The sequence below is a fragment of the Streptopelia decaocto genome (genome assembly GCF_964273445.1).
Source record: "Streptopelia decaocto genome assembly, chromosome: 20".
NCBI classification, from domain to species: Eukaryota; Metazoa; Chordata; class Aves; order Columbiformes; family Columbidae; genus Streptopelia; species Streptopelia decaocto.
Window position 1 is genome coordinate 499,377 of NC_138675.1, and position 15,406 is coordinate 514,782.

At 53.1% G+C, this 15,406-nt stretch overlaps 1 protein-coding gene across 2 annotated transcripts; it reads right to left on the reverse strand.

Annotated features, from left to right (window-relative positions):
• Positions 1 to 300: 300 nt before the first annotated feature.
• Positions 301 to 5,735, reverse strand: LOC309448484 (ADP-ribosylhydrolase ARH1-like). Of its 2 annotated transcripts, XM_082070052.1 has the most exons (7): positions 5,716 to 5,735; positions 5,421 to 5,644; positions 4,293 to 4,391; positions 4,116 to 4,221; positions 1,947 to 2,026; positions 1,692 to 1,875; positions 301 to 1,054 (listed from the first exon to the last, which is right to left on the reverse strand). In XM_082070052.1, exons 1-7 carry the CDS (start codon positions 5,724 to 5,726, stop codon positions 682 to 684), a joined length of 1,077 nt encoding a protein of 358 aa, XP_081926178.1. In that variant the 5' UTR covers positions 5,727 to 5,735; the 3' UTR covers positions 301 to 681. The 2 variants fall into 2 exon arrangements, with proteins under 2 accessions (XP_081926178.1, XP_081926179.1); XM_082070053.1 differs by lacking the exons at positions 1,947 to 2,026; positions 4,116 to 4,221.
• Positions 5,736 to 15,406: the final 9,671 nt, after the last annotated feature.

Below are 15,406 nucleotides of genomic sequence, written 5' to 3' on the forward strand. Positions count from 1 at the left end.
CACTCAGGGGTGTGGCAGTAGACTCATCCTCTCCTCTCAGCACTGACAAGCCCACCCTTTGAACACTGGGTCCAAGTCCCAAGCTACCAGTACAAGAGAGTGTGAGTGGCTGTGAGAGAGTCCAGTAATAGGTCCTTGAGATGCTTCATGTCTGAGAGACTCTTGGAAGTGCTGTGTGACCCAGAATTGTTCAGCCTGGAGATCTGACTCTAGGGAGTCCCACACAGGTGGAATCTCAGCAGTGGCAGTGACAGGACAAGAGGTGCAGGGCACAAATCCAGACACAGAGTGATTCAGGACACTTTTTTTACTGTAAGGGAGACTGAGGCTCCTTGGGAAATTCTGGGGTCTCTAACTGTGGAGGGATAACAGGTCACCTGGATGTGGCTACAGTGCTCTCCCTGGGGCTTGCCTGAGCTCCCCAGCACCCCTTGAAGGGCCCTGCTTCTTCCCAGGGTCTCTCAGGGGCCTCCTGAGCACCCCAGGGACTCTCCTGAGCTGCCCAAGGACCCTGTGAAGGTCACAGCTGAGCCCCACAGACCCTCCTGAGCCCTCCAGCACTCCAAGAAGCTCCCTGCTGACCCCCAGAGACCCAGACCCTCCCAGGACCCCATGAAGGTCTCTGAAAGGGACCCATAGAGCATTTCCCAGCAGGGGGACAGCAGGTGACAGGGTAGGGGCTCAGTGTCTCCCCCAGGCCAGTGCATGGAGGCGGTGGGCAGCATCATGCAGCCGCCCACGGTGCTCAAGGCAGCTGTGCAGCCCAGGGGGGACGGACGTCAGCCCCCACCGCAAACCCCAGCACCCAGCAGCGATAGTCCCCGTCGAATCATTGTCCCCACCATGCAGCACGCCCCTGGCACACAGGTCTCCCCAGGATCCGCCGGCTGCCAGCAGGGCCTCCAGAGCCACCATGGGTGCGTCATGCCCACTGCGCCCTGGCCACGCCTGCAGTGCCCAGCCCATGTAGGCCACATCCCGCTCAGCTGGTGATGGAAGAGATGGCACCTGTGGTGGGCCATGACCCTCCAGAAGCCCCCGAGATTCTAGGTACCTGCAGGGATATGGGAACATTGAGGTTACTGGGAACACTGGAGTCATTTGGGGACATGGGCACACTGGGGTCACTGGGGACATTGGGGTCAGCAGGGACACTGGACACATGGTGACAGTGGAGTCACTATCTACACTGGTGTCACTGGGGCCATCGGGGTCATTGGTGTTACCAGTGACAACAGGGTAATCAGTGACACTGGAAGTCACCAGGTTATGGCTCTTCAGCAGCCCATGTGACACCAGGTACCTGTGGGGACACTGGGAACAGTTAGGACACCTGGGGGCACCATGGCAGTGGATGCAGTCGGAACACGAGGGAAACTTAGAGCACCAGGGGCACTGAGGTCAGTGCGGGTGTGGGGTAGCCCTGGGCCACATTCCCAGAGCTGAGGATGGCAGGACTGTCAGGGACACTGAGGGCAGCAGGGACAGGATGGGCACTGATAACCCTGCAGACAGACTGGACACCAGGGTCAACAATGACATCAGTAACAGTGGGACAGAGGACTCTGGAGACATCCAGGCACTGGACCAGAGCACTGACACCAATGCAGCGCATCTCCAGGACTGAGAGAGGGCCTTGCAAGCACCAGTGACACCAGTGACCCCCTGAGCCCCTCCCAGTACCCCCTCACCGGCGCCAGGCATCCCCAAAGAAGGACCAGGCAGCAGCATTGTCTTCCACAGCCATGCCAGCTCCCTCCACGTAGTCCCATGCAAGGGGCAGGACTCGCAGCAGCTCGGCCCCCCAGCGCTCTGGGGGCTCTCCCCGAGCCCCCAGTGCCCCAAAGAGGGCCACTGCCAGCGCCCCGAGGTACCCTGCAAGAACAGGGATTTCAGGGGGGCTGTAGTGTCCCCTCCTCCCCTGTCCCACTCTGCCTGGCACCTACCAGTGGGGTGGTGGTGGGTCATGCGCCCGCTCTCGATGCTCACCCGGATCAGCTTTGGCAGCTCCCAGGCGTGTGGGTACCTGCATTGGTATCAGCCCTGTCTCCATCCTCTCCTGTCCCCTCCCTGTCCCTGTATCCCTTGTTCCCTATCACCATCCCACCACCCTTGTCCCTACTGTCCTTGTCCCTGCTGTCCCCATCTCCCCTGGCCCTGCCACCTCCATGTCCCACTCTCATCTGTTCTGTGACCCCTATGTCCCATCCTCTTTATCGATGTCCCCATGTTCTCTGTCCCCTATGACACCCTGTCCCCAGTCCCCCAGCTCAGACAACCCTGGATCCCCCATCCTCACTGTCCCCAGCTTCCCAGCTCCAGCACCACCATATCCCCAATGCCTGGTCCTTGTCCTCTCCAGCTCCAACACCCACATGTCGCTATCCCCCTGTGTCCCCACTCCTCCACTTCTCACACCCCCATGTTTCTGTTACCCCATCCCTAACACTTCATGTCCCCTTCCCTCCAGCTCTGTCACCCTCACGTCCCTATCCCCCAAGCTCTGACACCTATGTCTCCCTGTCACCATGTCTCCTTATACCCTCTTGTCCCTGCCTCCCATGTCCCTATCCCCCCTTGGTCTGAGAGCCTTGTGTCCCAATCCCTGTTCTCCCCAAGTCCCTGTCCCTTCCAGCTCTGATGCCCTCAGGTCCCCACTCCCCCAGCTCTAACACCCCAATGTCCCCACATCCCATGGCCCCATCTCCCTATGTCCCCTCCCATCCCACCAACTCTAGCACCCCTGTGTCCCTGTACCTGACTATCCCATGACCCTGTGTCGTGGAATGCAACCCCCCTCCCCTCTTTCTCTGGTACTTGAGGCTAACAGCTTCTTTTGTGTGGCCCAGAGCACACCCTGCCAGGCCCATTAGGAGAAGGGAGTGCCCAGGCGCCACTGAGCCGCTGGGTCCCTGCGGCCAGTATGGGGGATGTTTGGAAAGCTTCAGAGGCACCCACAGACAGTGTGGAGGTGCAGAGAAGCTTCTAGAGTGACTCCAGTCAGGTCTGATCAGCCTATAAAAACGGGACGCTCGTCGGCGACTCGGCCCATTGTGCGGGTCCCTCGGAGCACGAGCTTGGCCCCTGCCGCCGGGAGCCACGGGCCCCCCCGCTCCCCGGGATGGAGACTCCACTTGCCCTGCCGCCACGTGTGTAAGTAAAACTTCTCACGGATTGCGAGCATATTTATACTTTCCGTGCACATTTGCACATATATTTTCCGTGCACATTTGCACGGGTACTTTAAATTAATCCTCGCACAGTCGCGAGTGGCCGCTGAGAGCCCCTCGCACAACCGCGAGTGTATTTTCCTCCCGTGCTTTCACATAAGCACGTGTAGGATTCCGTGCACACTGGCACGGGTAAGTAAATTATTTCCTCGCACAATTGCGAGTGTATTATAAATTTACCCTCGCGGAATCGCGAGTGCACACTTCTCGTACTCACTACGAGTACGTGCATCTCTTTTGCACCGTGTTTGGCAAGTGTGTGCTCCTCCGGGACCCAAGGCTGGCTCCGGCATTGTTTTGGTGCAGCCACGTGCATGCACACTGTGGACCGCTGTTGTATTAGTTGCTGCCCCTTCAAATTATTTCCTCAACTGATATCCGAACCTGTATTTAAGTCACTGGTGGAGTGCAAGAACCCTGTTTCTTACTGGTTTAATAAAAGTTGCTGTGGACTCTGTTGTCCCTTAAATTAACCTTGGGGTGCCTCCGTGTAATATTTCGTGACACCCTGACATCCCATTACCCGACAGCCCCGCTATGTCCCCATCTCTCCATCTCTGACACTCCAGTCCTGTCCCCCTTTGTCCCCCTTCTCCCCTTGTCTCTATCCCCGCCCCAGCTCTGACATCCCCATGTCTCCATTGATCCAGCTGTGACACCTGTCTCCGTGTTCCTGGCCCCTCTGTGTCCCTGTCCTCTCCATGTCCCTGTCCCCGACTCCCCTGTGCCCCCATTCCACCTGCTCTGACACTCACATCCCTCCAGCTCTGATGTCCCCAACCCCATCCTGTTCCCATCTCTGACACCTCCGTCCTGCTGTCCCTATGTGTGCCCCCACGTTCCCATCCCCCCCACCACTGTCCTTTTCCATGTCCCTGTCCCTACCTGAGGCCGATGGCCAGGCTGCGCATGGCAGCCCCACAGCCAGTGCCGGTGGGGTTGAAGGGGATGCGATAGCCCCCAGGCTCCCCAGGTCGCAGCTGCGAAGTGCCTGGGGGAAGTCGGGGGTGTGAGACCTCCTGGCACAGCCTGGCTCCCTGCAAACCCTCGGACCCCACTCACCCAGGATGCTGGTGGGTCCTGGCTTGCGACCCTCCATGTCACCCATGGCAGCCACGTAGCAGCGAGCCAGCTCCTGCAGGAGGGGTTCCCCCTCCAGGCCTGAGGGGGGGGTTGGTGAGTACCCCCTGGGCCACCCGAACTGGAGGGGAGGGAGAGGGCCCATGCACCCCCCAAAACTGAAGGGAAAGAGGAGGACCCTCACTGCACTACCACCAAATGGTGGAGAAAGGGAACACCACTCCATAGACAACCCAAAACTGAAGGGGAAGGAGGACACCCCCCATAGACATTCAGAGGGAAAAGGGGACACCCCCATGGACCCCCAAAACCTGAGAGGAAGGGTGACAGCCCCCACGGATACCTAAAAACTGAAGGGAAAAGGGGACATCCCACCATGTGCTCTAAAGCTAGAGAGGAAGGATGACATCCCCCATGCACCCCCCACTCAACAGGAGAAGTGGGACAACATCCATCAGCACCCCAAAACTCAGGAGAACTGGGGAATCCTCCCGAGAACCCTAAACTGGGTTGCAAAGAGGTAACCTGGCCCCTGAGCCCTCCAAATCGGGAAGAGGAAATGTACTGTCCCCCCCCACCCCCCGCCCCCAGCACCAAATATGGGAGGAAACAGAACACAAATTTCTACAAACTCTGAGGAAAAATAAGACCTCCTCCTCTGAGGGGAAATGGGGATGCCCCCGATTTTTTGGAGGGGAAATAGGAAGCCTCACTGGAGGCCCTAAAAAGAGGTTGGAATCAGGATGCCCCCAGCACCTGGGCTGGCTGGGGACCCCCAAAAGCCCCTCACAGGGACCCTCCAAGTATACAAGGATTCCAGAACTCCCTCCAGAACCCCCTATAGCAGCTCAGAGGTATAAGAGGGACCCCCAAACCTCCCCAGAGACCTCCCCATATAGCCTATGGGTATAACAGGGACCCCCACCATGCCGCCCAAAGCTTATAACAGGGACCTTCAACCCCTCCAGGGAACCCAAAGAGTAACAGGGACACCCCACAGCCCCGGAACACTCCACTGTGGGCCTGGCATTCAATGGGGACCCCACCCCCTGAGGACCCTCGCCTGCGTCTGTGCAGTGCAGGGGAGACCCCGGCTCCCCTCCCCCGCACCTGTGGCCAGGCCTTCAGCAGTCGCGAGGTGGAGGATGGTGTCATCACTGACGGGCCACTCGGGGGGCTTGAGGGTGATGGCCTCCAGCCCCCCCAGCTCAGCCAGCTCGGCGTGGATCTGGGGTCCCGACGTGCAGTACTCCCAGAGGCCCGCCCGGTACCCAAGAGCATCCCCCACCCCGCTCAGCACCATGGCTGCTTCGTAGGCTTCCACCGAGGGCACCCTGGGGAAACAGTGGGGCTTCAGGGGGGGTCCAGCTATGGGGCGCTTGCCGGGAGCCCCGGGGGCACTCACGTCTCCTCCATTGCAGCAGCAGCTGGGGACGCCCATCAGGTTTGGGGCACGGTGCCAGCGCTGGCCGGGCGCCCTTAAGGAGGATGAGGTGCCCAAAGAGGGCTGGGGGTACTCAAAGGGGCGTGAAGGAGCTGGGGGGGCACCCAAAGGGGACTGGGGGACACCCAAAGGGACCCGAGAGGTACCCAGAGAGGCATGGAGGCACATGTGGGGCACCCAGAGGGTCACACAGGCACATGGGGGGCATCCAAAGGGAACACCCAGAGCGGGGAGCGGCCTCAAAAGGATTTGAGGCACAGGGGGATGGGTTTTAGCAAGGCCCGGGGAACAGCAGTGACAGAGAGAAAAGGAGCATCTCCAAGGGAAAGTGTTTCTGCCAATTATTTTCCCTTCCTTGTTTCAATGGGACAGGGCAAAAACACAGCCCTGAGCCATATTTTAGGGCAAGATCCCCAAAACTCCTATTGCCTGGGTCCAGCCAGGATGGGGCAGCAATATGCAGCCCCGCTCTGACAACTGTTGTCATCTTCAACCTGAAACCACTCTGGTTTGCTATTCAAAAATAGTAAATTAATGTTAGGTGGTGGGCAGCGAGCAGTTAAAAGATCATCCTTAAATTTCAGAGCCTTAATTATGGATTCAAGCAGCAAAGCGTTGGCGCAGGTCCTGGGCCAGGCCCGGAAAAGTAAAAAGCCTCTCTCCCCAGCAACAGGTTTTCGTAGCCCTAATTATGTCAAACGCGACACAATCTTTGATACGTTTGAAAATATCCTGTTCAGGAAAGTGACAGGTGGCCGGTAGTAAAATAGTTGAATAATGACATTTAAAATTCATCATCAGATTGTGAAAATTATATTTTAAAAAAAAAGGTGTAAAACAATAACAATTTTTTAACGTACGTTTGTTCAGACACACAGGAATTGAGGATTCCTCCTGGCACGCAGAGTGCATCCAAGCCCTGCAGAGGAAGCCGTGGGCCCTGGGGCTCGGGGCCAGGAACGGACACGGTTCCGCAGACCCTGCGGGTCCGGACGGGGCTGGAGCATCCGGGTGGGTCTGGTGTCCGCCAGGGTCAAGCCACGACACCCCCTGTTGTCCCCTCCCCTCCTCCCGGCTCCCCGGGGCTGCGGGTGTCCCCGCAGGGTTGGACAGGCCGGGAGCTGCAGTCCTGGGCACGGGGCTGCCGGCGCCATTGGCTCTTGGAACACACAGTTTGTGCTCCAGCTAAGGCCCGGGCGAGGTGGGGCCGGGCCCACCCGTGAGGAGAGCAGGCACCGGCCCCCCGAGCCCAGAGCCCCGGAGCCCCCCAGCCCGCTCCCCCGCAGCTGTCCCAGCCCAGCAACTCCCTGACCTGCCCCTGTGCATCTGGGAAGCCTCGTGTTCTAAGAATCAGCAACACCACTGTGTTTTCTTGTGTGGAGGACAGTCAAGCAACTGGAGCGACAGAAGAGTAAGGGAGCACAGGGCAGACAGCAAGAAGTGCATGAACTCTGATCAGCCAGGCAGTGCAGAGTCAGCGAGTCCTTCCCACAGGCCACAGTTCTTCACCAGCTGCTCCACCGCGCTCCCGTCCCGGGGGTCCAGTCCGTCAGGAGCAGGCTGCTCCAGCCTGGGTCCCCACGGGGTCACAAGTCCTGCCACAAACCTGCTCCAGCCCCCACGCAGGCTTCCCGCAGGGTCACAGCTCCTTCAGGTGCTGCCCCTTGATCCGCGGGGTCCGCCGTGGGCTGCAGGAGGATCTCTGCTCCAGCACCTGGAGCACCTTCCCCCCTCCTTCTTCACTGACCTGGGCTGGTGTCTGCAGAGTAGTTCCTCTCACATGTTCTCCCTCCTCTCTCCCAGCTGCTGTTGTCCGGCAGTTTTCCACGCCCTTCTTAAATATGTTATCGCAGAGATGCTACCACCATCGCTGATGATCTTGGAGCCCGCTGGCCCTGGCTCTATTGGACATGGGTGAAGCTTCTAGAAACTCCTCACAGAAGCCACCCGTGTAGCCCCCCTGCTCTTAAAACCTTGCTACACAAACCCAGTACTTGTGAGGTTACTTTTCTTTTCTTTCTCCATGGTTATCACTGGAACCAGGCTGGCAGGAGCCCCAGTTTCTTTTTAAAATTATTTAGCGATGCAGTTACACAGCCATTTATGCTTAGAGATTTACTCTTTGGCACTACAAGGCGCTGTGTAGCTCACCTTTAGTGCTCTTGGAGGCAAAAGAGGAAAAAGGAAGGAAATTTTGTGAGTGTGGCAGCTCAGTCTCCTGCAGTTACAAAGGAGCTTTGAAACGCAGTTGTGTACAGGTGGCCTTTCAAGTGCTATTCTTCCGAGGTTACCTGAACCACAATCCCACCAAAGCCAACGAGCACTGCGTGAGACCGTCATGAACAATGAGCTGGAACCTGCCTGGGGAATACGCGTTTTACCTCTAAATTGAATTGCCACTTTGGACAACAAATGGAACATGCTAGCATGCTTTCTGGAGTACATGAGTGATACCCGCAGTGGGAACAAGTCTCCCTGTCGCTTAGTTAGCACTGTAGTTTCACAGATGTTTTAGGTTAGTGCTGCCTATAGAAATACCCTCCCTTTCTCTGACCATTTGTTCCCATTGTGACCCTTGAGTCAGTGCAAAGCCCTTATACATTTGCTCAGTGAACCAGCCAGCACAACTGATGGAGCTGAACACTAATTCAACAAACACACAGAGCACTCGCTGTAATTCTCCTTGATTTCCCTGGTCATGTTCACTGTGCAGATGTGCTGGCACCACAAAGACACCAGCACAAGGGAGGGACACGGTGCCTGGGAGCAGGAGGACTATTTCTGTAAGCAGCAGTACTGTTAGAAACACCAGTTACAAACATCTCATAGAGCTACAGGGTTCAGCTTTTTCATTTTGAAACAAGGAACATGTTTTCAAACCAATTTATAGTGCAAATCAAATAGCCAAGAGCAAAATGATGGACTCTGCCAGAACATACAGTAAATTTTTATGATGTCTCATCCCTCTTTCTCTCTGCTTCAGCCAGCCGGTGCCCGGGGAAAGAATGGACTTCAGGTTTTGATATTGAAGGGTTTATGGCATAAACAGGGTGGGGCCATAGGCCACAACCACAAAGCAATGCCCTGATCCTGTAAATGGGATCTTGGAGTACTCTTGGAGTACTGAAAACCCGCATGAGAGTTGCTACAACAGGGGCTGCTACAGCCAAATCTCTGAGGAGACCGTGGCTGAAAGACAGTATTGACATACCCAAAGGCTTCATCATCATGAGGTTCTGTAAAGTCAGGTTCTTTCATTAAATGGTTTTCATTGACTCTGTGCTCCACCTTGTGCACAGAGACTCCATAGGAGACAAAAGGATGACAGACTTTGGATCACTTGAAGTCTACTATTATACTAGAATCACTGCAGATTCCAAGAGAAAATTCACCCTATTCCTTTGGTGAAGAAGGTGGGATCAAAAGACAGGCACCTAGAGCTCTGAAGATGTTCTGAATGAGCCACATCTAGGCTAGACGGCACCACATCAGTCTGGATGGCCTGTTCCACCACCATGTTGCTGATTCTCTTCTCTTCTGGGGAAAAAGGTGGTTCTTCATCCAGAATATTTTCAAGCATCTCTTTATTCACAGCAGAACTGGAGGGAGCTGGGTCATTCAACTTGGAGGTTGTGTTGCTCAGACTCTTCAAATGAATCCGTTCCGTTAGCTGTGTCCTCCCTGACAGAGGACAGTGTGACACATCTCCAGGAGGAGCAGCAACGCTTCACTTTCCTCAGCCTTGGACATGGGAGTGGGTGCGGATGAGGTTGTCAGCTGCTGCAGCTCTTGGTCGCAGAGTGTGGTGAGGGCAAGGGCAGCAGCGCTCCCCAGGGCATAAGATGTTGAGGTGTCAGCTCCAGGTGCTTTGGGGAGAGCCCTTGGCTCGTTGCGAAGTGCACTGTACAGCGTCCAGGCTCCTGCCGCCTGTCACACCTGCTGCTGCATCCTACAGCTGATTGGGAGCTGGGGGCGTCCAGCTTGCAGGGCCAGACCTCCATGAGGGCTGCACGGCAGAAACATGCAACGAGGGAAAAACTGATGTGACTTTTCTCTTTGATCCAGCAGTCTTACGTTCTTATACTGTTGGGCTTACATAATCATATGAATGGACATTTGAACATTTGTAATTTCTGTTTCTTATTTTCCAGATGTCCCTTCATCTACATTTCTTTTTCTGCCTGGGGAGGGCAAGTTTGGCCTCATGTTAGGAAGCAGAATTTGCTGCTGGGGGCTCTCAGCAGGGTTGAAGAATACCTCTGTGGTGCCACTTCTGGGAGTTTTTCCTTGGAAACAGAGGCAAGAGAGGCCTTTCCATGGTCCAGAAGAAACTGCGCAAACTTGTGCATACTTTCTGGGTTATGCAAGGAAAGCTAGATGCCAGCCTCAGATCAGGAGTCTTTTCAGATTACTCCCTGATCAGTCAAATGACCTATTTTTCATGGGTTTCTCATAGGAATAAGCCTTGTGAGCAGGCACAGAAGGGTTTCTGTCCTGGGCCTGGCTGGGATGCAGGTAATTTTTCATCGCAGCCTGCATGGTGCTGGTTTAAGTGCTGACAGCACTCTGATGTTCAGCTATGGCAGAGCAGTGCTTGCACAGAACCAAGGTCTTCTCTGTTTCTCACTCTGCTGCCCCAGCGAGCTGGCCGGGTGTGCACAGGAGGTTGGAGGGGACACAGCCAGGACAGCTGCCCCGAGCTGACTGAACAGGTATCATGCTCCATAGCTTGTAGCGTCATGCTCAGCAAGAAAACCTGTACCAGGGTGAGTCTTTCCAAGATAGCCATTGCCAGAAGATTGCTGGGCATCAGTCTGCTGGTGAGAGGCAGTCAGTGGTTGCTATCGCATCGTTTTCCTTTTTTTGCCCTGGAATCATTAAACTGTCCTTACCCGAACCCTCACTTTTTCCTTGCTTTTGCTTTTTATTTCCTCTCCCCCATCCCACTGCAGAGAGAAAAGGAGCAAGTGAGCAGCTGGCGGGGGCTTAGCTGCTGGCCAGGGCAAACACTCCAGTTTCCTACCTTGTTGAACAAACACTACAAAAATGACCCTACTCCAGATGTGAATACGTGTTGTGAAGCAGTTGTAACAGCCATTTGCTGTGCCTGCAGTTGCCAGCATGAGAGATACCCTAACCTGACCTGCAGAGCAGTCAAATACCTTGTGCTTTGTGCCTTTTGGTGTTTTTTCCAGGAGGTCTGTGTCATGATCTTAATGTTAGACCAGAGCTCTCAGTTGCTCTGGCTTCCCCATTTGAGGGACCTCAGTGTCTGCAACACACTTTGTTTGCTATTACTTTACACTAATATGTTATTAAGCAGAGAGAGAAAGAAGAAAATTAAGGTATTCAGGGAGTAGTTCTTGATTCTGGCATCTGTGTACTAGCAGGGGTCAAGCAATGTTTGGTATCTTGTTAGCTCCTGAAAAATAGTGGAATACAACCAGAGGAAGAAAGAAAACGTGGAAAAGAGGAAAAGTGTTGGCATGCAGTTAAAAAAGAAAAGAGCTGAGCTGTCTCAAAGGCCAGCTCAGATCAACTTGCTTCCACTAGTAAAGGCCATTGCAGCTTGGAGGGGAAAAAAAAGACTCTGGTACTGGGATGATGATGTTGCAGGTGGTGATGAAATTGTGACCTTGTCGAGGGTTTAGATTGCGGGGTGACAATAAAACCCTGGCAGGTGTATTGTTAACCTCCTCTCCCCCCCAACTTCCCCCTTTTGCCCCTCCCTCTCCCCCCTTCCCAGTCAGCACAGGCGATCGGGAGGGAAAGAAGAACAGAGAGAAGAGAGTTGGAAAAATTAAAGATGTTTTACTAATGCTACTAATAAGAATAGAGAAAATAATACAAAATATACAAAACCAATCTTGAAAGTCTCAGCAACTGCAGAGCTGGCACCCAAAGTCCTGGATTAGACTCTGCAGCCAACCAGAGCTGGATTCAGTCTGTCACTGGCCTCAGTTCTCAGGGACGACCAGCAAGATCCTCTCCTAAGGTCGGCCATAAGCAGAAGGAAAAAGGGAAAAAGGGAAAAGGGACGAGATCCTCGTGATCTCCCACTTCTATATGAAGTATTCACGTGAATGGAATGTTATACACAGTTGGTCAGTTTCTTGGTCACCGGTTTCTCGTTGCCCCTCTCACGAGATGTCCATCCATGCTTATCAATAAGTTTGCATTCCATTGCTAGGTTTACCAAAACATGTGTCTGGTTCTCCAGGAAAATGCAGTTAATATGAAGCTTTAGCTGACAGGCAAAATTCACTGAAAGAGAAACTTGTTTTTTAACAAAACCAGGACAGACCTGTAGTCCAAGGGCGATCAAAAGAGACTTCAGGCCTTGGGGCAGTTTGTGAGGGAGTTGGGAGCACAGGTTTTCTCGTCTCTCCTTCTAGCTGTGGGCCGTGACATAAGAAGAAACAGATGGGTGCACTATTTTAATGCACGGCCCCGTGGTTGGTGTCACTGAGATGATTTGGGCTTTCTTGATAATGGGATGGCCTACACGGCACCTGGTTTGCAGCAGTCAGGTGGAGTTCACCTTACACATAAGGGGAAGAGGGTCTTTGCACACAAGCTATCAGGGCTCACTGACAGGGCTTTAAACTAGACATGATGGTGGAGGGGGATGATACCAGGCTCATCTGTGACATGCTGTGGCATGAGACACCAAGCAGAGAGGGACAGGTGAAGCAGGCTTTAAACTGACGAGCTTAGGGGGTGGGGTCCAAAGTGGTGATGCTCGTCCCATCATGTCCAACTGGGGAATAAGCCAGGCCAACCAGAGCAGTGACAAATTTTCCTTAGCTGCCTCCCAAGATAAGAACCAGAAGGCCAACCACCTCAGGGGTACATAGGGCTGTGGTGGATCTGTCTGCACCCCTCATGAAAAACCCACATGCTTGCGTACTTCTCCAATGTGTCTGTACACCAGTGCATGTAGCATGGGGAATAAACAGGAAGAATTAGAGATCTATGTGCATTTGCAGGGCCATGATCTCATTGTTATTACAGAGACTTGGTGGGACAGCTCACGTGACTGGCGAGTTGGAGGAGTTGCACTCTATGTGAGAGAGCAACTCAAATGTCTTGAACTCTGGGGAGGTACAAAGAATGAGTGGAGTCCTTATGGGTAAAAGTTAAGGCACAAGTTACAAAGGGGGATAATGTTGTGGGTGTTTATTACACCAAATGCCTCTCTGGACCAGGTGTCATTGCCCAGCCTTGTTTCTCTGGCCTTGGAGACTGCAAGGCAGGCTGTGGGCACCTTGTTTGCTTGTTGCATCACCATCTGCCAAACACTCCAGCACGTGAAGCAAAGTGAGGTCCTGGGTCCCTGTTACCATGTGTATCTGTAACGAGTCTGTGCTCAGCCCCAGTGCCACAGCTGGGAGACTGCAGCCCAAACATGTACAGGCAGGGGGAGCTGGAGCCTCGCAGCACTGATGTTTTGGGGTGAAACTAGATGTGATGGAACAGTTTACTCACTTAAGGTGCTGCAGTGGAGGGACAGAGGCTCTGCAGAAGAGAGCTGCAGGGAAGGTGAGGGTGGGGGATGCCCCCTGTGTGAATGGACAGCTCAGATGTATGCAGCTCTTCCAGGGTTAGTTCCTGTCTCTGGGGATTAGAGAAGCCGGTACATTGTGTTGGCATGTGTGAACCTCTCATTGAGAGAGGTTCATTGAACCTGATTGAGAGGTTCATAACTGCCAACACAATGTCACCCTTACAGCATAAAAATTCTTCTGTCAGCAACTCAATGAAGTCTCCAGGTCAATGAGCCAGTTCTTGTGGGGGACTGTAATGGCCCTGGCATTCATGGACGAGGTAAAACAACAAGGTACAAACAGTCTGAAGGATCTTGGGACAACTTCTTAATACAGCTTCCTGGAGGGCCGACAAGGGCACTGGATGCTCATCTGGATCCGGTACTGACAAAGAAGAAAGAGCTGGTCAGGGATATGATAATCAGGATAAACAGCTCCTCATAAACACACACACACACACACATATACTGGAAATGGGAATGAAAGGTAGAGAGCAGAATTTTTTTAGGGACAATACTCTCTGAGAGGTGTTGCCATTTGAGTGATAGCAGTTAGAGTCGTCATAGAATCATTCTGGTTGGAAGAGACCCTCCAGATCATTAAGCACAACCATAACCTAACTCTAGCACTAAACCATATCCCTAAGAACTTCATCAATGCACCTTTTAAACAACTCTGGGGCTGGTGACTCCACCACTTCCTAGGGCAGCCTGTTCCAATGCTTCACAACCCTTTCTGTGAATAAATTTTTCCTAATATCCAATCTATGTGCCTGCTTTCAACCTGGGAGATGGAGAATGGCCACTGCTGGGGGGCAGTTAGACAGTGCTCAACATGGCCCATGAGCTGACCTTCCTGTCCAACTTTCCTTCACTCCCCATACTTGGATGGAACTCACAAAGCCTTTTCTTTCTTTAGAAGTTCATTCTTTCAGTATCTGCAGTTCAGGAACCAGAAGGCTCATTAACATGCAAAATACCATGACAAGCCTAGTCTCCCTGCATAATTCTCCCGAATTTATCAACTCTTGAGAGACTCCAGGAGTGTAGCCAAGCTGATAAGATTTCAGTAATAAATAACAACACAACAGGATTTCTTCTTTTACCAGTTATATTTTTCTGCTTACTGATATCAGCCTTCCCCAGTTCTTGCTGATCTGGTGTGTCTCCTGATGAAGTCTGAATATGTGGGAAAAGTAATATCCTTCCTGTATGACACTGTGTGAGCAAACTCTGTCCCATTTCTGGAAGGAGGAATGGAAAAACCCACTGGAAAACCTGGCTGCTGCCTGGTACAGGAAGTTGTCCCAAACCAGAGACTAACCCTGAGAGCAAGGGGTAAATTTCAACCAGGTACACAACCTTTCTTTTTTGCTCTTCACAGGAAGTTCTCAATCAGACAAAACTCCTCCCAGCTTGATGTCAACAAACCTGCTGAGGGTACACTCTGCCCCATCATCCAGATCATTTGTGAAGATTTTGAGGAGGACTGGACCCACTGTTGACTCCTGGGGTGCACCACGAGTTGCTGGCTTCCAACTAGACTCTGTGTCACTGATCACTACTGTTTGAGGCCAGGCTTTCAACCACTTGAATCCTGTGTTCAGTTTTGGGCCCCTCACTATAGGAAAGACATTGAGGTGCTGGAGAGAATTCAGAGAAGGGCAACAGAGCTGGTGAAAGGTCTGGAGCACAAGTCTTACAAAGAGCAGCTGAGGGACCTAGGAGGTTCAGCCTGGAGAACAGGAGGCTGAGCGGAAACCTTCTTATTCTCTGCAACTACCTGAAAGGAGGTTGTAGGATGGAGAGTGTTGGTCTGTTCTCCCAAGTAGCAAGTGCTAGGATGAGAGGAATGGGCCTCAAGTTTTACCTGGGAATGTTTAGATTCAATATTAGGAAACAATTCCTCATGAAAAGGGTTATAAAGCACTGGAACAACCTGCCCAGGGAAGTGGTGGAGTAACCATCCCTGGAGGTGTTTAGAAGACATGTAGATGAGGTTCTTAGGGACATGGTTTAGTGCTAGAATTAGGTTATGATTGGACTCTATGATCTGGAGGGTCTCTTCCAACCAAAATGATTCTCTGATTCTATGATTAGTGTTAA

What these genes read in the sequence shown, in the direction of transcription:
- LOC309448484 (XM_082070052.1), bottom strand. An exon ending in TGCTGAAGGCCTGGCCACAG is followed by an intron (nt 4,392 to 5,420) that starts GTGCGGGGGAGG and finishes CCCCCCCCTCAG; the next exon opens with GCCTGGAGGGGGAACCCCTC. An exon ending in GACCCACCACCACCCCACTG is followed by an intron (nt 1,876 to 1,946) that starts GTAGGTGCCAGG and finishes CTGTTCTTGCAG; the next exon opens with GGTACCTCGGGGCGCTGGCA.